The following is a 24,589-nucleotide window of genomic DNA, read 5'->3' on the forward strand; positions in this document are numbered from 1 at the left end:
GGATATTTCCCTTATTGTAACAGCTTTGTGAAAATTTCAGTGTTTCGCGAGGTCTTGCCAAAGGGATACACGATGTCGGTTATAATGTCGCATCGTACGTCAGTGCAGTGGCGCGACGAGCTGTACTCAACCGAAACAAAAAAACAATTCCATTGTTTGGCTTCGTCTATCATTTCTAATGACTTTGTATTCTGTTTGCTTTTGAGGTTATTTTTTGGTTGTCGATAGCCAGGCATGAATTTTCAACCCATTATATGACACCCAGGCAAAAAATAGTTATTCTATCAGTGATGGTATTTTTATCATAAAATGATATGCATGGTAATTTTATTCTCTGAAGGTAGGATATTTCCCTTATTGTAACAGCTTTGTGAAAATTTCAGTGTTTCGCGAGGTCTTGCCAAAGGGATACACGATGTCGGTTATAATGTCGCATCGTACGTCAGTGCAGTGACGCGACGAGCTGTACTCAACCGAAACAAAATGACAATAGCATTGTTTGGCTTCGTCTATCATATTAATGACTTTGTATTCTGCTTGCTGTCGAGGTTATTTTTCGGTCGTCGATAGCCAGGCATGAATTTTCAACATATTATATGATCCAGGAAAAAAATTGTTATTCTATTAGTGATGGTATTTTTATCATAAAATTATATTCATGGTAATTTCATCTCTGCGAAAGGATTTCCCTTATTGTAACAGCTTTGTGAAATTTTCAGTGTTTCGCAAGGTCTTGCCAAAGGGATACACGATGTCGGTTATAATGTCGCATCGTACGTCAGTGCAGTGACGCAGCGAGCTGTACTCAACCGAAACAAAAATCACACATTTATCATACTTTACATAAATTTATAATTTGATAACATTAAAATAATAATTTTTTTCGTGTGCAGATGCTGCTGGTACAAAGACTTCATCCACACAATCTATTACTCTTCAGTATCAAACTCCACAGGGCACTAGGGTGACAATACCAAACAAACAGATACGACAGTTGCCAGGTATGAAAAGGATTTGTTAGACTAAAAAACAGATATAAAACATTCTAATTTAGTAACAACTAACATTAATAGAACTTATTTCACTAAGTCCTCTGACAAGACAAAGCACTCAAGAGGCAAGTTGTGTAGTTTGAAGTTCCGCCTTTTGATAAGCTTTCCTTACTCTCACACACACTGAAGTGACAGTAGTATTACTTAATTCTAGGAACCTAATTATGTTGTAACCCACACAACTTTGCTTCTAAAAGGCATGTAATCTTTACGCTACATACTTTGTTTTCAAAGGGGGTGTTGTCCAGATAATGACTTCCGGATCAACGAAGTCTGTTTCAGGACAGACAGTACCCACACAAGGAGCTCTACGTGTGCCAGCAAATAGTCGAGGTGTGTTGATTTCTTTCTAATTTGTTTAATAGCATACCTGTGGACACTTGACACGCATTGTCTGACAGTGGCTTTAAACGTGTTGATAGCGCAGGAATATAAAATTGTGTCTTTTACGTACCTCGTCGTTTATATCAGTACGACAGCTTGGTCCCGTTGGTCACATACATTTCAGTTTGGTTAGGACGTCTTTCACTTATTTGTGTCTTTTTTGTAAAATCTGTGTGGGCAAATTTTTAACATCTCAAATTCTATAAAATCCAGGTCTTCAGAACGGTTCTTCAGACATAGAAAAAGGGCAGTTGATGGAAATTGATGAACAAAGTAAGTTTGATCTTCTGTCTGTCATAGTGAAGGGAGGAAATTAGTCAATAATATAAAGATTTAAAGTACATATCAATCATTTGCCACATTGGATTCATATGAATATGGAAACACTATTTTTAGATTACCTCCTCATGACTGCCATATTCAAATTTGTTTTTTTTTCGCACAGGGAAAGATGGTGATTTGAAGCAAGCCTCAGGTAGACTGCGTTTTCGTTATTTTTAAAATTCTAGTACGAGTAGTTACAATTGAGTTTTCTGGTGTCAAACCACTCCTGCTTGATTCTGCCAACAAGACCATGATGAATATAATCTGCCCTAGTCAATCTGAATTAAATTGACGAATAGATTTTCTGATCTTGTTTGAGGACAAACAATGTTTTGTTGGCTACAGTCTATTATTGAGATAGTAGTAATGATTTCTTTTCTTGCAGAAAACGAATTTCTGGAATTGAAAGATCCAACGACATATGCAGTAAGTGTGAAATTTTTTTTCTTATCATTACCTCAATAACCTATCTTATATGACATGGCATTTTATTCTTGTTTTGGGGCTCTATATTCCTTTTCAATGCGTCATGATTTGCATCACAGAAAATAATGTGCTTGAAAAATTAAAAAAATTCATACTAAAATAATAAAAAGATGGGATATGGCAGTCAGACATAAGTTTTGTAAAGAAGGAGTCTCTTTTACACCTGTGATGAACTTATGACAAGCATATCACTGAAACAACATTTGTTGATAATGTTACATTTGTCTGAGGTGCACTTCTCCTATACCTTGTTTCATATACTGGCTAAGCGTAGCATAAAAGTCAAGAATTTTGTATATTTAGGATCGTCTTCATCAAATTTTAATCGAAGAAAGACGTCAGAGATGCATCAAAATGGCAAATGTGAATGAGAAAAAATGTGAAGCCAATCCAGATTGGTTGCCACGAGGCACTATCGACTATCTGAAAGATATTTTCAAACTCCCTTACATGTAAGTTTATTACTAGATATTTTCTTATGACAGTGTGGTTTTAGGCCTGACTTTCCATTTCCCTTATCTTAGTTGTTCTGAAAAAAAAAAAGTTGTAGATTTTTAACTATGAAATGAGTATTCAAATTAACTCACAAGCAACCTCTATTGTGCTTGATACAGTTTCTCATCAACTTATTTTCTTCTGTTCAGGCAATCCAGGAACACCATTCGATTAAAAAGTGACGTGATGGATGAGTTTATTAAATCCAATTCAACGGTTTTAAAAGAAATCAAGCCTGTTACAGACAGGTAAGTTATTTTTTAAACTGCTATTGCATACTATTTTTTCTGTCTTCATGAAATGGCTAATGATGATCTGTTATATGCTGATTCTGTGATTGAGATATGAACTGCGTTGCTGAAGCCAATATTTCTAAGTTAGTTTTCATGGTGGTTCAATGTCCATATTATGTTCTAAATCTAGACTTTTATTGAAATATCTTTGATTATATTTAAGGGAACAAGTATGCATAGAAATTTCACAATCAAACCATTTTAGGCATGCTCCATGATATGCACAATCTATCAATACATCACTTCTTCATCACTCAGTGATTTCAAATGTACCTCATTGTTAAATCCCTGAGTTGATATTTCTCAAGCATTAATTAGTTTTCATTTTATCGTTGTGTATGTATAGTAAAACAAATTTGAGTCTTTTGAGAACATTTATATGTACATATGACCTTGTGAGTGATGATTTAATACAAATTTTCTTAGTTACATGGCGAATGAACAAATTTTCATTTGTTTTTATAGGTTTGTATTTGCAATATCAAAGGCTTTAGCCAAGAGGATAGACTTTCACGTTTCACACCCATCACCTTCACTACGTCTCAAAGAAATGACCGGGCTGGAAAATCTTGAATTCTACCTGAAAAAAGAAGTTCAACCTTTCCATCGCATTCATCAAGCGACCAAAATTCAGTTTCCAGAAGCCAGATTGATTCAATATGATTGTGGTGAGTATAGTTAATTGTGCACAAATCCAAATTTGTATCACTATATAATGATTGTTTTGCACCTCAAAAGAATTAAGTGCCACTTTTGAAATTGGACTTTTGCAATTTAAATGAACTGTGATAATGATGATCATAATCTGCCCTAGTCAATCTGACTCGAATGAAGAACAGATTATCTGATATTGCAGTTTTCTTCTTCTCTAAGTGCACATTATATACAACCAGAATTTTATATTTAAAAAAATGGAGTTCCATAAAGAACTTACATTTCTGTTCTACATATTACAGGAAAGTTACAAATCCTAGATGTTTTGTTGAGAAGATTTTGGACTGAAAAACATAAATGTTTAATATTTACACAAATGACTAAAGTGCTCGATATTTTGGAAGCTTTTTTGAGTTACCACGGTTATCGCTATCTTCGACTCGACGGGTCAACAAAAGTTGAACAAAGAATGGTGAGTAGTTTCGCTATATAGAAAGTACCATATTGAGCTCACTTTGCTAAAACGTCTGGCCAGTGTCACCTATGATGAGCATTGACAAGCATATCACTGAATAGGCATGTTTGTGGAAAATTTACAAAATCAACTGAGGTGACAATCAGGCACGAAATAGAAATTTCTCCAATTTCTGACTAGAAATCAGTCTCTCTATTTCTCTTAACCAAATTCATTTTTTATGAATTTACAATTTGTTCTTGCTCCAGAAAGTGAAAAAATACAGTTTTGGCCTTTTCTTCCAACAATAAATATCTGTATTTTAATATCTTGATAGATTTTCGAGAATAATGAATTTTGTGTGCTTCAACTTTTTCCCAATTTGGTAAATCCTCAATTCAAATAGATTTTTATACACTGTACTAAACTATCATGGGTGGTAACTCATTCATACTGTTTTCAGTTACTGATGGAGAGGTTCAACAATGATCCGAGGATATTTTGCTTCATCTTATCCACTCGTAGCGGAGGTATCGGTGTGAACCTAACTGGCGCAGACACTGTTATATTTTATGACAGTGATTGGAATCCAACAATGGACGCCCAAGCTCAGGACAGGTGGGAAGATTGTTTGTTAGTTGGTTGGTGTTTTTTGAGTATTAAACGTATTCACGCACCTTGTATCTACGCTCAGCTCGTGTATGAAGTCGACTGAGCGGTCGTTTTCTGGTGCTACATTGAGTCCAACTAAGCATCGTTAAACCGTACTCATTGATTGATTCGGTTTTAGTAAAGTATTGGTACAAAGCTTTCCAAATATAGAAATTTGATTCAAATTTGTTAGATAACTCTACTAATAAAATCTTTTTCATTGGTAGGTGTCACCGTATCGGACAGACCAGAGACGTTCACATTTATCGTCTCATTAGTGAGCGAACTGTAGAAGAAAATATTTTGAAAAAAGCGAACCAGAAACGCCTTCTCGGTGATTTGGCAATTGAAGGGGGAAGCTTTACGACTGCTTTCTTCAAGGAGGTTAGGTCATGTCTTGAATTAGTCTGAACTTTTATTTTATATGTGATCTGGTCATATTATAGAGGTGCAGTGTTCTACATTGCTGTGCCTTGTCGGAATGACCATATACTAAATTACCGCTGTAGTCTGCACTGTGATCAGCATGAGTGTGGTCACGGTTTGATGGTTGGTTAACAAATAGCATATTTTAAGGAAATTAAAAATAGTAATGCCCTTTTGCTCCCAGTGAAGCTGTCGAAAAGTATCATTGCTTTCTTATTTCAGCAAGCCATCAAGGATCTTTTCAATGAACCATCTGGTCTGGAAGATCTTCCCTCGGCGTTGGTAAAAGATGAAAAACAAACTACGGAGAAGCCACCACTGCAAGTACTTGCAAGACCGATCACAGCCAGGCAAAAAGCTATCGCTGCAGCAAAAGAAGCTGAAGCAAAGGCTGGAATTGATGTTAATGAGAAAGAATCATCTATTGAAAAGGTAATTTCAGTTGTCTGGTTATGATTTTATATTGAGATTGACACCACATCATAAAATTGGGATATGTGACCAATTGGGTATTACGAAACCATGCATTATATTTTGTTACTTTTAACAGCCTGTGAGCCAATCGCAAGATCCGAATGTGCAAGCAAGTAGTTGGGAGGATGCGCTTCAACAAACTGAAGACAAAGAAGATGTTGATGCTGCCAAACAACTAAAGGAAGAACAGGTTTGTTGGATTAGAGGTTACTATCCTTGGCTGAGATTTGCTGGGAGTAAAGAAACGCTGGTGTTGAAAATAATTTTGCGTATCTCTGCACCTTGTATCTACGCTCAGCTTGTGTATAAAGTCGACTGAGCGGTCGTTTTCTGGTGCTATATTGAGTCCAACTAAGCATCGTTAAACCGTACTCATTGATTGATTCGGTTTTAGTAAAGTATTGGTACAGAGTCTTCAATGTTTTATGTCTAAAATATACAGTGTTGAATTATATGAAATTTCCAAAACAGGGATTTTCTAGGTATAACATGAGACTGATCGACATTGTAACGGCGGCAAATTGTGTTATTCCATGCTAAAAACAAATTGGGCGGGGATCATTGCTTAATACTTTGGAAATAGTTATAGTACCGCCTTAGGCACATATTGTACATTGGTATTGTAATTATCACACAATATTCTTTTCTTTGCAGGATGCTGACATGGAAGAGTTCACTGAGAATGCAGAAGGAGAGGAGGGTGAAGGTTAGTTTCTCAAGTTGTTTATTAGGTCTATTGATTGAATGATGATGGACTTGCTACTTTGCATCTCGATTTATTTTGTGAAGAAGGTTAAAGTCGCTCCACTCTGACATATCTTTTCTTTCATTGTTTATTGCAAATTTTGAACATGTAATAAACATCAGTTGCACCATGAGCTAAAATTTTCTTTATTTTAAAAGTTTCAAGAGTGCAAGAAGAGATGAAATCGTTGTATGAAGAACTCACTCCTGTTGAAAAATACGCCCTCAGGTATCTTGAAGAAACGACAGAAGAGATGAACAAGGAAGAGCTGGAACTTGCGGAGGTTGGAAGAGTTTTTGCTTCTCTTTTAAACATTGTTCTACCATGGCACTGAGCATTTCATTACAATATTAAAGTGCTGTTTTTTTTCAGTTCATCTAAAATATTGCCAGTGTTAATTGTCGTGGGTTTAAAAGGCGTATGTCCATCATGTTATATTTATCTTATAAGAGTTGGAGGACAGAGCCTGTATCATGAGAAATTACTGGAGTTATGTTTACTTGTATGATGATAGTAACAGTCAAGGCATAGTTCATCTGATCTATCGTGATGCCTCAACTGAATAATATCTGACAATGTTAATTTTCTCACCCATACCCCGTATATATAAAGTCTTACCACCTGCCAAAATTTCATATCTTAGTATTTATCAATGTTTGCCTTAATTATTCAATGTCAAGTAAATTATATGTTAGTTCCTCGGTCTCTTCCCATTCGAACATGCACATACTTGGTTCTTTATCTACCTAATAATTTTACAGGAGCAAGTTCATAGGTCGAAGCAGGACTGGGAGATCACTCACCTGATGGCACTCAAGGAAGAGGAAGAAAGAAGATTGGAAGAGGAAGAAGACGAGATCTTCTACACGAGGGATGATGCAGAGAATCAGGTAAATGAAGGAACTGGGAAGAAGGGGGGAAAGAAAAGGAGAAGAAAGAAAGAACGAGACATTTGCTTCCTCGACATGTCATCCACGTCTGAGGAAGAAGATAACGATGGAATAGATGTCGAGACTCTCGAAAATGAGGACGAACTTTACGAAGATATTCGTAGCCAGGAAGAACGAGAAGTCAACATCAGTCCTAAAAAGAACAAAAACATGCAGCGGAAAAAGAAAGTCAAAACACCACCGAAGAAAAAATCATCCGCCAAACCGAAGGACGGCAAAAATCGAGGAGCCAGCACAAAGAAAGGGGGCAAGAGATCTTTGCATTCTCCACTTCTCACCAGTCCGAAGAGAAGACGTGCATCGGAGTTGGCTTTAGACATTGCCACACATGGTTACTATCAAAACGATGAATATTACTTCTATAACGATGACGAAGACGATAGTGTGTGTGGTGAGGAACCACCTTGGGATCAAGAAGAAGTTGATAATGAATCGGGTAAAGAATTCGCTTGGTCTGACCGTGAGGATTGGCCTGATACACCATCTGAAGATTACTCCAGTGATGATGAAGTGCCAGATGATCGAACTGTATTCATCGTTACTGATGAAGATGATGAAGCAGCTAAACATGGTGTTGGTTCGGCATACAGAACTTCACCACTGTGGGATACGAGTAACTATGGTCAATTTTCTGCTTTTGGTGGTAGAGGGCAACCTAAAAAACCTTTGTATAATATTGTGGTAGAGACTAGCGCTACTCCTAAAAAATCTATCCCTAAACCGGTTGCTAGGCCGAGAATGACAACGGATGCGATAACCAGGGATGTTAACAGGACTATCAATTTCAATGCTCAATCGAAAAATGTTCAACCTAATTTGACAAACTTAGTACCGACTATATCTCTGAAGCCCAGAGCAGCTTTACCAGCTACACGGCTAATTAAGCCTGTTTTTTCAGCACCAAGACTTGTTTCTAATATTCGCCAAGTTCAAGTGGTTGCCAGCAGGGCACCAGCACCAAATGTAAAGGCACTTACTATTTTTGAACAACAAGCCGCCCAGCGTCAAAAATTGCAGTCTTACAAAATACCCCTCGTGTCTGGAGTACGTGCCCCTGCAAGAGTGGTGACCTCCCAATCAGTAAGACCCGTATTTTCTCAAGGCCAGACTTTTCAACTGGCAGCTACACCCAGTCGGGGCACTGCCACTATTATTCCACTGTCCCAATTAGGAAATGCCACCCTCAATCTTACACCAATTATGCAGGCTCGAGCACCAACACCTCATGTTAGAAGGGTCTTCACGATATCCAACCCAGCCACGGTAGCTCAACAAAGAAAAACAACCCCGTCTGTCATTGTACCAATTACTGCCCTACAACAACAGACTTATATTATACGGCAATCTAACTCTAGTTCACCTGTGCAAATAATTACAAACAGTTCAACCAATGTCACCAATGTTCAGACAGTAATGCAACAATTATCTGGACATGGCAATGTTCTTCGAACTAACACAGTTTCCAATGTTCAGACTGTTAATGCACAAAAATCTAAACGAAAGCCACCAGCCAAATCCAACTCTGTTCATGTCACACCGTCGTCACGAACTTGGCCTAAATCGCCAAAAAAATCTGTCGCTCAAATTAAAAAGAAACCGGAGATTGACAGAGGTATTTTTGATATTGTTAACTCGGTCGAGTTTATGTCGCCACCTCTGCAAGATCCAGACAAAAGCTCTGGAGCTGATCGGAACGAAGAAAAGGGCAGTTTATTCGATTCTCTCGAACAAGAGTTTATAAAGAGTGACACGGCATGTGACTTAACAATAGGCAGTGGTGATGAGGATGACATGATCACCCTTGACCTCGAGCCCGTCAGCCCCAGCGACCCCCAATTACTTGACCCCAATGATACATATGAGAATGAGGAGGAGAGAAACGTTTTTGAATCCTTCCAGTCTTTATTACAGCAGTAACGATTTTGTCAATGTCAACCCTAGAGTATTTTTCTACCGGTACATAGTATTTATGCTGCTACTTAATAATATCTTGTTCTACCGAGCTTCATTTTAGCTTTTGTGCCATCATGGTGGGTTTTTATGCTTCTGCCTGCTGTATTAAGAAACAGTTCTTTGTTAAGATCAGTAAAACTGTTTATTTCTTTGCTGTGTTTTTTTTTTCATTTTTTTTCTGAATATTATATGATTAGTTTCTGGTTTTAGTTGCGTTATATAGGATCAACCTAAATAATCCAGCGTTAAGAATTTTGTATCTGATCACTTTTCCAACACATCGGGTTATTGTTAGTAATTGTGTTCTGCTTCCGAGTTTGAAGAAGCAGAATATCTTGAATATTCGAAACATGTAATTCTCCACTTTTTGGGGTTTTCAGATTCGATTTTCGTTCTTTTTTCTTTATAATGTGTGATTTCTGCCAAAGGTCTGTCCAGCATGAGCAATCTGGTTAACCAAGTAATATTGAAAAAATGTTTTTAGAGGTGGGAGCTTTGATTTGACTATCAAGGGTAACTGTCTAATCCTCCATTGTTTTTAAGTGCTCATGATATTTCTAAAGTCTGTCTGGATGATTATTCTAAAAGTCATTTTCCAAGGCACATATATATAGTCTTTGAGGTGTTGCTGATGTTATCGTTTGCTTTTGCTGGATGGAGTTTTGTTTGAAAAAAATTTTCATTACTATAATTTCATGTTGCCCACCCAATATTCATTCACCACTTGCTTGCAATTCTCTCTCGTATAATACGAGCGACCAAAAAGATTAAAATCACAAACAAACTAGAAAGTCGTTTTTATTCATGAACTTATATGGACAGAACTTTTGAGAATGTAAATGCTAATATATAGGTTGGCAAGGTAGTTTCAGAATGCTTGGCAGCTGAAGAATGCTGATGGGTGGCGAGTGCGTGTTTTTTGGCTGCATTCAATCATAAAAACTATAAATTAGGTGGGAAAAACTGCCTTGCCACCCTGTTAGCATTCTTCTTAAGAGTATCTGCAGTTGTATTTGTTCAGGAATGAAGACGAGGTTTGCTTCGCGTACACAATGGCACGACTTTTTTTATTTTGGTATGTAGGCTCTGGTTGCTATGTTACGACTGATTTTATTTCGTCCCTCTGCTAAAAGTTTTAAGATTCTCTACCTAAAAGACGTTTCCATATAACTGTGCGGGTGGTCTGTCCTATTTTGGCTTTTGAGTCTCAAAAATTAAATCTCTTTTCAATGAATTATATGACACTTGTCTTTCTGCGGTCATAAAGGAATAGATTTAATTCGGTTTCTATGAAATTTGTTATAATTAAAATGTTGAATCACTGGTGGAGCAGAAATACTTTATTCCGATATATGATTGGATCATCCCATCATGAACTGTATCAGAATTTCTTTCGCGGCGTAACATAGCAGTAAAATCTTCTCAAAGCACCCTAAGCGAAGTCGCCATCTTTTCCCGCTGTCTCATACTAACAGCATTTTCCATGATTTGGTCAAGTTGCCTTCAGTCTTGTTGAGACTTAAGTGACAGAGATTTGCAAGTGAGGTGGCTGGAATAGCCATGTAAACCAATGAACTTACAGTATCATGTTCAACAGGTTTACATCGATGATGTCACTGGAGAGATTATGCCGGTAAGTGGATTTCAAATATTTTCGAATTCGTGAGAGGGATGCTGTTTGTGGGGCTTTGGAGTCTGGGGAAAATTGTATTCGATTTTGGCCTGGCAAGAATTTTGACTCCTAAAAAGACAGATTTTGGTAATACTTTGTGGATTTCTTTGACCTGTTTGGGACCATTAGACAAATTTGTGCTTTTTGGATAACTGTCTGAAAATTATATTAGATTATCCACGTCTAACCATTTCAATACGGATTTCTATAAAAACCTGAGTTTTGACCATTTCTGAACATGTACACAAATCAATTTTATTTATTCGTAAAACATCTGAAATCCACCTCCAGTTTCCGACAGTATTGAAAACCAAAGAACTCAATAATTGTGAGAAACAACATTTTGGTACAAGTAGTTCAGGATCTTTTTCTCTCTTAATTGCTGCAAAATTGGCGAAACTGTTAAGCATTGTGTATGTCTTGAACAAAAGTAACCCTAAAAATCTCTCAGGAGGATGTGCGATCATTTGAGATCTTGAACAAGTAATCTTATTAGTGAAATTACAGCATTTCTTAAGTGTACGTAACTTCCTGACTGTGTCCGGTTTTTAACGGCATTAAATTGTATTGGAACTTTATGAATTTATTAAAACAGGTTTGGTTTCCTCCGACACCACCCCAAGATGACAATGATATCTATTTCGACCCTGTGTCGTGTTTATTATATCTCCCGACTCCAATGTCTGAAGATCAACTTCCAACTATTCATGTCAAGAAGGAAAGAAAGCGAACAAAACCAGAATCGGAAAGTCCAGGAGGCAAGTTCTCTCTTGATAAGGCTTCTGGTAGCCTGATATAGTTTTGTTAAACATACCATTTGCTGTTTCCAAGTGCCGATTTGACTCAGAGCTGATTGTCATTTGGGCAATAATGTGCTGCCTAAAATCTGTATGTTTATTTTTTTGGGGGGGAAGGGGGGAATAATTGACTACTGGCGTGTCCAGGACACACACATTTACTGAAACTGCAATATTTCAGGAGCACCAGGTCCAAAGAAGAAAATTTTTCGATCTGAATGTCACGCACCTCGTTCCATATTTGATCGACCGTTATCACAGCTCAAAAAGAGGGAGATTAAAGCTAATAAAGATAGATTGCTACATCTAAAGAAACCATCTTCTACGGCTAACACAATACTACCACATGCAAAAGCTCTTACTGTACCTGCATTGCCCTCATTACCAGGTAGGGTATGCCATTCTAAAATAGCTTCTAGTTTATTATATTGCTGTATGTAATTGTATATGTCAGATGCAGTTTCCAACAAAATCACATTATTTGCTGATTTTTTTTATGTTATTACAGCTGTGGATTTTGTTGGTTTTTCTTATGAATCAGAAGTTACGATAGATAGTTCTTTTTGTTAACAGAATTTTTTTTCTCATTCTACGCGTTCCATTTGTTTGTGTAGTGAGTTAAGAATCAATAACCTAAATTAGGATATGTGAAACAGAATAAGTGCTTTCAGTTTTATGAGAACAATAAAATGATTAGTGAGCAATTACAGGTGGTTGAGAAAATTTTATGTCGCTCATAATGTCAAATTTCAATTGACAAACACTATATTTCATTATAAATTTCAAAGCGAAATTCATAATTGATGAATGGGAAAACAAAAAATAAGATTTTTCGAGTCTGAAAATTAGCCTAATATTGAGTAAAATGATACTGAATGTCTTCGTATCTATCAGTTGTTTTTTTATTTTGAGAGCAGATTCATTATGTTTTTGTTTGTAGCAACTAATTTTATAAACTTGTTTCAGTCACATCTTTACCTGATAAAGAAAATATCACAACACAGAAAGACCAAACAGAGACAAGTACTTCAAGCACTTCTGCTGCAGCGACAGTTACAGATTCAACCAATAAAAATCCTGAATGGCTCATTAATGAAGATTGGAAACTTTTGCAAGTAATTTATGTTATAATTTGTACATGCTAGTACCAAAGATGCTCGGATAATGTAGTAATGTAATAATAGAGTATAAGTTAAGTACCTAAATACCCAATTTGGAGCCAAATATTTACAGTTACAGTACAAATACATCCGATGAGAGGTTAATAATGATCATTCACATAACAAACTAAATTGTCCAAGGCAGGAATCTGAAATAACTAATAATTTGATTTTAGACCTGTATTGTTGAAAATGGAGGAATTCGATGGTGCCCAATTTTATTCGAATATTAGTTATATAATATAGTGTATTATTTTTTAAAATTGGCATATAGAAGGTTATATTCAAAATCTGCCCTCATGAGAGAGTATCTGAAATGGAGATTACTTTATTTTGTCCATCTTTGAATGGAACATCAATTTTTGTCACAGGCTGTTGAACAAGTGTTGGAAATGCCGTTGTCCTTAGCAGTGCTGATGCCGGCACATACTCCTAACTGGGATCTTGTTGCTGACGTAGTTAATTCTATCGCGTCCGTTTATCGATCACCTAAAATGTGCAAACAAAGATTTGAAAATGTCATCGCTCCGAGAGAAGAAGGCATATCCGCAGCTGAAGTGTCAATGAAAAAGAAAATAAAAGGTACGTCTATTTGGTGTAGCAAAGTCCAGTTATTGGGACTTCAGTTGGTTGATTTTTAAGTGTGGCACATTTTTATGTGAATCGGAGTTTGATTTTGAATGTCTGAATGTAATGGTGATGTCAAATTCTGAATTTGTCAGAAGCTTTGAGCCTTCTGAACACGCAATTACATAAGGCTTGCATACGCCAACATTTTTAACATTGGTATAATTTTTCAGGGATTAAAACTCCAGGAAAACCGAAGATGAATAAACCACAGAGAACAACTAATGTTTACTCAACAGATAATAATCTGCAGCATACGACTCTGTATTCAAGCAGGTTCGACTCTTGCTTTGTTTTTTTATAAAGTCTTGGGGATTGGGCACTTGTTGGATGTTCTACAGACGAACGGATTAAAATTGGTTATATTCGGGGATGTCTTATACGAGCCGAAAAACGAACATATTCAAAATCGTTGGTTTTCGATTTAGTTAAATCATGATATCGAAAATGATTTGAAATAGTTTTATTTGATAAGTTGTTAATATAAGCATTCGATATATGATTGTCAAATATAAAATATTTATATAAGCTTCGTTTAACTTCTGACACTGTCAAAAAAACTGTAAAAAAACAACCGAAATAATGTTTAGCTGAACTATTAGGCAGTTACCAAATTAAGTTTCTATCAATCTGCAATAATTTGTGCAAATTCATCTGTTGAATATGACCCCATTTTGAGATATATTTAATTTTTTACATTTGAAAATATAATTCTAAAATATCTTCAAAAAAGTATATTCTTTGATTTCGCCATTCCTGCTTTGACCTTCAATTGTCAAAGCTTTAATTACCAGAATCTGTAAAAAATAGGAAATTTATCAAATTATTGTTTATCCCAACTTTTCTGTATTTACAAACTCAATAAATATATATTGACGTTATGGCTCTTTGTTGAACAAATCCAGACTAAATTATAATCGATATTCCATGTTCAAAAATATTATTTTGAAATGAGAATATTCTGTGTTTAAATATAAACCATTAGCAATTACCGTAGTTTTTCGTTTTCTGATTCATTTATCATTTTTTAAACCAGAAACATCTTTTTTATGTTTCCACCAGGTTTGATGTTATCAAAGAAACCTGTGGCAAGCGAACAATGCCAATGAAATCAGCAGGATCAGGACAATTTCAACGAAACCCAAAACATACTTCAATATTAATGGATAATGGCATCACGTATGATAAACCACTGCCTCCTATTAAGGTAATTTGCATCATTAACAATTTGAATTTTATATCTGCATTTATATATGCCATTTTTTTGAATTCATCAGCAGCAGTAGAGTGATTGATATATTTCAGCACTTTTACTCTTCAAAAACTTTTGGCTTTTTTTTCATCGGCCGATGATGACAGATTTCATTCTCAATTTTCCATGTGGATTCTTGACACTTGAATCCTGAGGTCGAATCTAATTTAGAACCATTTTCTGTGTTTGTTGATGTAAATTTCTCAATTGAAAATTTCTCACTAATTAGGTGGCGACACTTAGAGCAGACAGAATTGCAAGGGAAAAGCAGGCTCTGGAAGTGGCGAAGCAACAACAACAATTACAGTCGCAAGCAATACAACAACACACAGCCAATATGTCACAAATCAGTACAAGTCAGGTTTCAAAATCAGCAGGTAATTTTTTACAATATATTTTGCCTTACAAGATCTTTTACCCATTTGAAATCAAATATTAAAATGGCCATATTGCACCCAAAAATATCCACATTTGAATAATTGGTTATTCAAATTATCTTTCATGCAGCTAATTTTGCTTTCAAATATTCCCAATCGATGCATTGAGAGCAAAATTGAGAAGAACACCAAATGATATGATGTCGCAATAGTAGAGTTTTATTGAAAAATAAAAGTACCTATTTGAATTTTTTCATTAGCCATAATTTTGAATTTTGTTCCAACTATTTCTTTTCATATTAAGTTCTTATGCAGTAGCTCACAACTCTTCCTTTGCACTTTTAGTTGAGCTGTAAGCTCAGGACCACGCTTTGAGTGAATTTATATCGAAAATCATTTTCATTAAATGTTTTTGATGAAACGTTGGGGTCTTCCATATACGACTCCATTTTCAGGATATAATGATGATTTTGTGTATTCGTTATGTTAAGCCTGACAAATCCTTATTATGTATCGTTATGTCCTAATGAAAACTCTCTATTTGCAGGCATGACTACATTGGGTGTAAGTCAGTTAACAGCAATCCCGTTATCAGGAGGTGCCAGCAACATTATTGTCAACTCCAGTACTCTTTCGGCACTAACTAAAAAGATGAATCAACAATCTGCAATGTCACAGTTTTCTGCTGCAAGTGCAAAAACAGCCAAGGTAAGCCAAGTATTTGATTCTTAATAAAAACATTATTTGTTAAGGAAAAGTCACTATGAAGATGAGAATAACCAGAGAAGGCCACACTTTTCAGTACGCGCAAGATTATAATTGTAAATCTTTTGCGATTTTTTTCTCAAAATACTCCCCCCCATGTTCCAAAACTTCAAATATACAATTACAAGTCAATTTAACAATGTCAATGCTGAAATTTTGTATGTTTGGGTTTTATTAGGGATGGCCAAAATCGAATAAATTCTGATCCAATATTTCGCCATAGCTACTCGACATTTCAGTGGCTCCAGCTCCTAACCATCCTCTTGAGCTCATGATTTATTATTAATTTTAATATTCAAACTTGAATTTATATACTTAATAAAACTTCAAATGTCAGAATTTGAAACCTCTGTGTCATAGTTTTGAGTTGAGCTTCTAGAAACTGCATTTAGGGGCAGATATTTCATAATTCGGTCACAAAAATCTATGGGTATGGGACCAAAGCCACTGCTATATTGATTGAATTCTACAGCCCTGCTGTCAACTAAGTTTTGCTAAACCAATGATGACAATTATTGATTTTTTAAGAAAGGTGGAACACACGTTTGAACATCAGGCATTGCTTGATGTTCTGACTGTATTGAGTAATTGTATACCATTTGAATTATAAATAAAAAATTTCACTGTATATTGGGCTTAAACTCGATTGAATGAAAACTGAAAAAATGCTGTTTTTATGTAGACCACATTGATAAATACGGCTTTGCATCAAACTTTGCTGCGAACTGCTGCAGGAAACGAACCAACACAAAATTTACAGCAACAACAACAGATACAGATTCAACAACAAAATCAAGGTAGTTTGTGTTCCGTTATAATGTTACTAATCATATTACGCAATTTTGCACATGGTGTCTGAAATAGTATAAAAATTGGGTTCAGTATGTATATTAAGAATGGTTCTATTTGTGGAAACTGTAAAGTCATCGATTAGAAGATTTCGAATATGTCAGTTTATGAAGGTGGAGGTATCTAAATGAACATTGTGTTTGGTGTCCTTCTAATTTTGATATCAATTTTTCACTTTCATTCTTAGCCATAGACTCTTCGCATGTTTAGTAGAGTAAGTTATTTTTATCATATTAATTTCAGTTGGAACAATGGTGACAGTAGGATTGTTGCATCGATTATCAAACCAGTCGACTGTGACTTCAGTCGCAAGCTGTGCGTCAGGAAATACAATCACATTATCTTCATTGACTAGACCGTCTATATCTGTGCCAGGGGGTGGTAAGTACTCGGTTCTGTGTGTTGAAATGAATTTATTTGAAAAAAAAATTGGAAGTATTGTTGTTTATAATGCTGCTGCTAAATTATTAAAATTGTCAAAAATTTTCTGTTGAGTTTACTTTTGCATGGTGAAATCTTACTTATTTCGCTCAGAAAAACTCAACTCTATTTTAAAATTCACCCATTTGCAAGATTCAAAATTAAACCTAATTGCCATTTACCTGATATAATTTTAAAATACCAAATTATCGTATCGTAATTGACATCTCTAGTTATCGGAAATTTTATTGGGAATTAGGTTTTTGTGAATACATAGCCTATATAAATTGTTCTTGCAAAATGTCCAAAACATATGATTTTTAAAGAACTTCAAATTTAGTTTCAGCTATCACTCGAGTATTAATTTTCATGTCGTAAAATGCATCTTTCTGTTCAGTTCCATCGTATCATTCTCTGCGTATAGGCAAGCTGTAATTTCAGTGTTGACATTAGTCGTTCATCATACCAGTCAATCCATCTATATATATATATATTCATCTATTCTTGTCATTGTATTATTGCAGCCGTCATACAACAAGGATCTCAACTCACGAAGCAACTCACAAAACAACAGAAGCAGAGATTACAACGATTACAAGAACAAATGGAAAGATTGCAACATCATAAACAACAGCAACAAAAGAAACAAAATGTTAAAACTCAGATCACCCCTCAAAAGTTCCAGGTAATGCCGAAGCATTGTTAGTTTGCCGACAACACAAGAGCATGGTGTTCTGAAATTCTTGCTTGTACAATATACTGTGTTTCCTCGAAAATGAGACCTAGCCTGATTTTGGAAATTATTTTAATATGAGCCGTCCCGTTAAAATAAGACCTAGTCGATGGCGCAAAATTTTTGAAATTCTTAAAATTTAGTGACTTGCAAGACATTCCAGAGGATAATGATATGGCATTTTTGAATAATCTATGTTTAGCAGTTTTTTAAATAATAAAAACATTTGGGATATCGGTTTTCTATTTTGTATATTTAAGAATCTCACAGTTCTATACTTTGTAATTTTGTTTTGATAAATGAAAATAAAAGACGTTACCCAAAAATAAGCCCTAGTGTTATTTTTCGGAAGAAAATTAAAATAGGTCACTGACTTATTTTCGGGGAAACACGGTAGACTCTAAATCTAATATATCATCTTTCGGGATGTATTTCAAATTTTTTGAACTGGTCAACCTCCAAGATTGTAAGTAAACATTATACTTAAATTTACTGAATTTTGGATTTTGTTCAAGTTAAATTGGCCGTATATTGCTATTCTACACTTCTGGTGGTTTGGTGCTGTTCCCCATGACACACAGTAGTGTGGATGCCGTGCGATTCAAGTTTTATTGAATTGTGGAGATTTTGAGTAATAGCAAATTCATGGAATTGGCCTGTTGGTAGTAATTTGTTTTCAATGCTTTGCAGCTCACTCCAGAAGCTATGAAGAAATTTCGACAACAGCAACAACAATTGGAAAGTGGAAACGTGATTACTGTGAGTCCTTGTCAAAATTTTTTATTTGTCTGTTAAAAATGGCGTAGACCATCTCCCATAAGGTGAAATTTTTTTTTGCATTTTAAAGAAAAATCAGGCAGAGATGAGGAAGAAGCATTGATCTTTTGCCTTTATACCTTAGGCCTACATGTTTACAAACTTTAAAAGGCATGAAGTATACTAATTGCTAAATTTGCCGCTCATTGCTAGAATGTGAGAGATAATATTATTTCTTCCGTGACTGAAATGATTTTAACAGCCCTTATTGCTCTTGTGTTATCTTTAGGTTGCGGGTAAACAGCGCAAGACAACTCCAATCACGCAAAAAGAGCTCGAATTACTGATGAAAAACCCAGGAATGAGGAGGCAAATGCAACAACAGAAACAACAAACTGCTCAGGTGCAGATTGCACCTGTCCATGCCCAAGTACAAGCTCAACAAGTGCAAGAAGCCGCAGCACAACAAGCTGCACAACACATTGTTACTTCGAAGCCGTTGCCAATAACTGTACCAGTGTCTAGTCTTGTTTCAGGTGAGAAAGGGCCGATTTCTTTAGTATTGTACTTTTTTATGTTTTTACGCTTCAAATAATTTTAAAATAGCTAAAAAATAAATGAAATCTTTCTAATGTGACATTCCCTACACAATTTAGTTTTGTATCTAGATAAGAATAGATAACTTGAAAGTTTTAGACACCCGAAGAATATTCTTCGTCTTTTCATTGGTTCGTAACACAATGAACTTCTTTTATTCAGTTGCTGCAGTTAATCTGGGAGGAATGAACATGTCTATTGCTAGCACAAGTACCAGTGGTCAAGCTAAACCACTTATTGTTACTGGACAACAGGTATTTGATTCGGTCTAAATTATCCATCAATAAAAAAATCAGAAATTGTCAGACTTGGTCAAGAGAAATAAATTGTCAGATGAAATGGTGATTTTGAATATCAAAAATAACATTAACTCACAGATTACCTCTTTCCTGTAAGCAATCAAATCGATCGGTATTCATAATTCGAATCATACATAGTCTAGTTTGTTTTTCCAGTCACTTTCAGTTTCTTTGAAACAAAAATTCACAGCATTTTTAATCGATTTTTTCCTTTTTTTCATTTGTCAGGTTCCAGTCAATATTCAGCAACAGATAACATTACAACGTCAATACATGAAACAGAATCTACTCACTCAACAACAATCTCAGTCACAGCAACAAGCAGTCAGGCAGGGTCAGGTATGAAAAAATTGTTTTTGCGAAATCTGGTCTTCTGGGTCTGAGATATCTGGTTTAAATGTTGGCTCGATATTTGTTTTAGTTAAAACAGAATCATTTGTCTCTTTATGTTGATAAAAAGATGTTAAATCATTTTGACGGCTGTTTATTTGATTAGCTTTATGATGAAATAACTATGCCATTTGCGTTTGAGAGACTTCAGTATGATTAATTCTGCTTAACTATTATCTGTTTTGGATTAATAATTATGGGAAATTTGATTCTTTCATGCTTCATTGTTTTCCAGGTTTTGGCTTCGAAAGTTGGTGTCAAACAAACGGTGTATGCAATGGTACCTGCACCTCCGTTAGTGACTCAAAAACAAAGAAGAGTGGTAAGTTTTGTCTTTGTTACTTGTAAACCAAGTCAGCTCTAAATAAAATTATTAAACATCTCTTCATTCAGAATGTAGCTGTGTCATCTGCTGGGGCAACCATGATTGGACAACAGCAAGGTGGAACGCAGCAACCTGTTCAATTGACCGTCACAAAACTACTTCAGTCACAGGCGATGCCTGGTCAATCGACTTCTCAGGTCAAACAACAATTGGTCAAGCAAGTGAGTTCTTAGGCATGAATCTGAATTTGTTTCGACCAACGACAGCGACTGGTTATTTGTCAGTTGACCACCCGTTCGCTTTGGTTCGAAGAGAAAAAGAGTAATTTTATTAAATGTGCATGTGAAGTAACATTTTCACATGTTTCGTGAATTACTGACATTTTTAAAACTATCTTTGTGGGTATTATGATTGATAGACAATCTGATTTATGAGTATAAGCACATCAAGTTTGCATTAAAGATATAATATTGTAGGTTCTGGTCCGTATTTACCACAGTAAGTCCATGCCTGGTATGTGAAGCAGTACTGTGAACACCTTTCCAGTTGATGTTTGCAGTGGATTGCAAAACCACATTGAGAATCTTACCAAGCTATTGAAATAAGTGACTTATTTTGTTATGCATCTCCCATTCTGTTTTTGTAGGGTGCTGACGGCAGCAGGTTCGAGGTTCAGCAGATACGACAATCACAATTAGTTTCACAGCAGCAGCAGATTGCAACTGCAACCATTGTTCCATCATCACATGTAGGACAACCTCAACGTTTGATTTCGTCACAAAGAAATGTAAGTCTTTTTTTGTCTTATTTTTCCATTCTGGGCCTCGTGTTACAAAAATACATTTTCTTTCAGTTAAGACAAATTCAACAACTGGCTTCGAATCAGCAACAGACGCAGATGATTTTAACACCAGCATCATCTGTTGTTTCCAATTCTCAACAATTCATTCAGAGACAAAATCCAAATGTTGTTGCATCAATATCGATTGCTGCTCCAAGCAGTTCACAATCTGCGTCACAACAACAAATGACGCTAGCTTCACCAACGGTCCAGTCAGCAAGTTTATCTCAACAGCTACAAAGTCTATTGACACCACAAGTATTGAGAGCACAATCATCACAAGCTGTGGTTTCAGTGCATCAGTCGATGAGGGTGTCTCAACCTCAACATTTGGTTCTCTCTCAGGTTACACCACAACAACAACTATCTGTTAGCCCCCAAACTCCTGGAATGACAATAACATCACCTACCACCCCAACAACAATGACCCTGGCGCCATCGTTGGTTCAACTTCCAGCATCCGCCGTAACCTCTGTTTCCGTATCACAGTCCATGTTGAACGTTCCTACTACAACGCAGCAACAGCCGGAAACAAGTGCAAGTGTTCAATACATTACAAGATCTGCTCCTCAACAGTGAGAGTTGTCTGACACCGATCTTTCCGATAAATATGTATGTTGGAAAGTGATTAGACTGTGGTGGATTTTGACCAATTTGAGGAATTATTTTGGTTTTTGGATACTTGTATTCTGAATAAACTTTTCCCAATTTTAGTTCGTTTTTTCTTTTATTGATTGTCTTTTTTACTTTCATGTGAAATCTACCATTCAAGGAAATAGAATTATTCTGTTATATATCATTGATATCATCCCAATACCTGTTGGCTTTTGTGTTTTTCATAATATAGATGGATTTGACTAATTATGAACTATCGTTTATCTTATATGCGGCCTAATGAATATTATTGATTTTGCTTAATTTTGTAGTACTCACTGATCATGGCCTTGTTTGAAATAAATATATATCATCTGTTAAATTCTTTTGATTAGTTGTTTGTATTTTTGCAATCCACATTAGGCTTGCACATAATCCACGAAAATCAATTCCATATTTATGGCAAAATCGCTTACGTAATGGCCCGTAAACAATAAAAGTTTTATTGAGGCATGCGACAGTTTAAAAAACGCTTTTTTAAGCATTGAAAATCGCAAAATTTCGTGCGCTTCCGGCACACATTATGTTTGGTCGGCGTTACAAAACATATCGTCACTAAAATCGGAGCACTGTTAATTGACGAAAATTTTCGTTTCAACATTATACAAGGTTTGAAAAACTGGACAATTTTCTCCGGGTTGTGATGATATATAAGATATTAAATCAATTTTTATTATGCTAAAATAAATTTTACAGCAGATTTATGAATTTTTTGAACGGTTTTATCTTAAAAATAATCGGAGAGGCAGCATTGCGATGTTACAAGAACCTCAAAAATTTGTCGAATTCGCAAAAATAGGGATCAAAGCTTTATATAATGGGGCACAACTTTATGTCCGCAGGTGCCCGTGGTATTTCAAAATTGGGAAGATTGTATTTATTCGACGCAACCGCTGGTTAAATTGAAGACAATTGAATTAATAAAGCAAGACATTTAAATATGTCCTTATCGGTCACGAATTGATTACTTGGCACAACGGAAAAATCATTATTCGTTGTAAAAGTCTGGCTCTTTCAAACAAGTGGCGTAATCGCGGCGTTTAATATGTGTTTTTGATAATGATATACTTTATATGTATTTTCCTTGTACGAAATAAAATTTTACTCTACGGGATTTTATATCAGTTGTTGAGATATTTTTAATGGCGATAACGAGTTCGCAAGATTCCAAAAATACGTATTAAAATTAAATACATCAGGCAGTTCATCTCATATTTTCATGTCCACAGATCGTCGTGGCTTTCAGAGAAGTAATGTTTTAAATTTGACGTGAGAAGGAGCAACCGCGAGTTACGTTGGACATAATTAAATGAATATATAGAGACATTTTAGAATCTCGTAGTTGCCATGGATTGAATATTTTACGCGACAGAAAAATCATACGCTGAAATAACGTCTCTTTAACGAGCGCGTAATCGCAATGTTTGTAACAGACGGCAATGAAAATTTCCGATTTTAAAACCCTCCTTTTTGAAACATCGATATTATTCAGGTAAACTCTTAATTTCCACCATTTCCCCCTTCTCGCAAATATCTAACTGCACATCTCGTGCCACGAGGACACCATAGTTAGTATTTTCTCGTCCGTTGGCCAAAACTCGTTTTTATGCGATCGTCGAAGTCCGAGGATAATCAAATGAGAGTCTGCAACTTGAAATTTCTGGCTGAAAATAAAGGGAGTGAATACTATGACTGAAAAACGGATTTATAAAATACCGCAAATAATAAAAAAACATCACATTAGTTTCGTTTTAGAAGTCGCACTGGCTATCTTGGACACCGTAAATTGGTAAAATTTCGTGTTCCTGCGGATGACTTTATTAGCTTGAAACTATGCCATAGAAACTGAAGTTTTTAAATTGCCATCTCTCGAACACTCGGCATTCCATGCATCAAAATTAAATGCAATCGGGTAGTTAACCTGAAATTTTCATATCCGCGGATTGTCTTAATCTGTGAAATATACCAAACTCCAACTCAACAGCTCTGCTCGGAACACCACCGTCAGTCAGCTGATATACCAAAGCGTATATATACAGTGTGAATAAGATTCTACTGATCTGTGATGTAAGAGATCGATGACTGGATGGTGACTGCTTCCCTTTTATTTTACGGACAGAAAGTCTGGTACGGTACACTCTGGATGACTGGGTTGAGCAAATACTTAGCTTTGCCGCAATTAGTTCGTCAGATACAGAAAGCGTATAGTCTACTACATACAAACATAGTACTGATATTCGAATATTACTGTCTGACTGCTTGGACTGTAGGCTATTAGGTTCAATCTGTCAATAGGTTGAGTATCTTTTTTTGTTTTATTTCTGGCCTAAGCCTCTGGTTTGTATTATGAAGTTTTCAAAATAAACTATCAGTGAATGTTAGAACCTTTCTGAACAGTTAATAAGGTGCCTTGGATCATTTGTATGTATTCCTGTATTCAGAAATGATATCAGCAGTTCAAAAATAAATTACGATTGGATTAATCACATAGCATGGCGTTTTTATCAAATACATACCGAAAAGCTTAGTGATCTTCAACGATTTTTTAATATTTGAAGAAATTTTGTTCAGGTTCTTCGGTACCGTATCCTAAATTAAACCCTTGCTGAAAGAACTGACAAAAGGCGATAAAATGGCTTAACTATATGGCGAACAACAGCCTCTTGTCGATTACCATTTTATACCGGTATGGGATTAGTCAGGTATTTGTTTTTGGAAACATGGACCTGATGAC

At 35.7% G+C, this 24,589-nt stretch overlaps 1 protein-coding gene across 1 annotated transcript in view; it reads left to right on the forward strand.

The window, feature by feature from the left end:
- The window catches only part of LOC120330862 (helicase domino-like), a 41,880-nt gene extending 19,703 nt beyond the window's left edge, over positions 1-22,177 (forward strand). Inside the window, exons 28-63 of the mRNA XM_039397823.2 lie at positions 894-1,001; positions 1,287-1,385; positions 1,650-1,709; positions 1,882-1,911; positions 2,146-2,186; positions 2,550-2,698; positions 2,891-2,989; positions 3,500-3,702; positions 3,991-4,160; positions 4,606-4,760; positions 5,021-5,177; positions 5,442-5,651; positions 5,770-5,883; positions 6,348-6,399; positions 6,597-6,721; positions 7,200-7,328; positions 10,939-10,974; positions 11,609-11,771; positions 11,992-12,198; positions 12,777-12,925; positions 13,342-13,552; positions 13,771-13,873; positions 14,660-14,804; positions 15,079-15,226; positions 15,774-15,934; positions 16,674-16,788; positions 17,084-17,221; positions 17,785-17,945; positions 18,684-18,752; positions 19,039-19,285; positions 19,509-19,600; positions 19,874-19,984; positions 20,271-20,357; positions 20,429-20,581; positions 21,007-21,147; positions 21,214-22,177. Coding sequence (XP_039253757.2) covers positions 894-1,001; positions 1,287-1,385; positions 1,650-1,709; positions 1,882-1,911; positions 2,146-2,186; positions 2,550-2,698; positions 2,891-2,989; positions 3,500-3,702; positions 3,991-4,160; positions 4,606-4,760; positions 5,021-5,177; positions 5,442-5,651; positions 5,770-5,883; positions 6,348-6,399; positions 6,597-6,721; positions 7,200-7,328; positions 10,939-10,974; positions 11,609-11,771; positions 11,992-12,198; positions 12,777-12,925; positions 13,342-13,552; positions 13,771-13,873; positions 14,660-14,804; positions 15,079-15,226; positions 15,774-15,934; positions 16,674-16,788; positions 17,084-17,221; positions 17,785-17,945; positions 18,684-18,752; positions 19,039-19,285; positions 19,509-19,600; positions 19,874-19,984; positions 20,271-20,357; positions 20,429-20,581; positions 21,007-21,147; positions 21,214-21,780 — 5,105 coding nt within the window. The 3' untranslated portion in view covers positions 21,781-22,177. The remainder of the gene's footprint in view (positions 1-893; positions 1,002-1,286; positions 1,386-1,649; positions 1,710-1,881; positions 1,912-2,145; positions 2,187-2,549; positions 2,699-2,890; positions 2,990-3,499; positions 3,703-3,990; positions 4,161-4,605; positions 4,761-5,020; positions 5,178-5,441; positions 5,652-5,769; positions 5,884-6,347; positions 6,400-6,596; positions 6,722-7,199; positions 7,329-10,938; positions 10,975-11,608; positions 11,772-11,991; positions 12,199-12,776; positions 12,926-13,341; positions 13,553-13,770; positions 13,874-14,659; positions 14,805-15,078; positions 15,227-15,773; positions 15,935-16,673; positions 16,789-17,083; positions 17,222-17,784; positions 17,946-18,683; positions 18,753-19,038; positions 19,286-19,508; positions 19,601-19,873; positions 19,985-20,270; positions 20,358-20,428; positions 20,582-21,006; positions 21,148-21,213) is intronic.
- Positions 22,178-24,589: the final 2,412 nt, after the last annotated feature.

This window comes from Styela clava, chromosome 6 (assembly GCF_964204865.1).
Source record: "Styela clava chromosome 6, kaStyClav1.hap1.2, whole genome shotgun sequence".
Lineage (NCBI taxonomy): Eukaryota > Metazoa > Chordata > Ascidiacea > Stolidobranchia > Styelidae > Styela > Styela clava.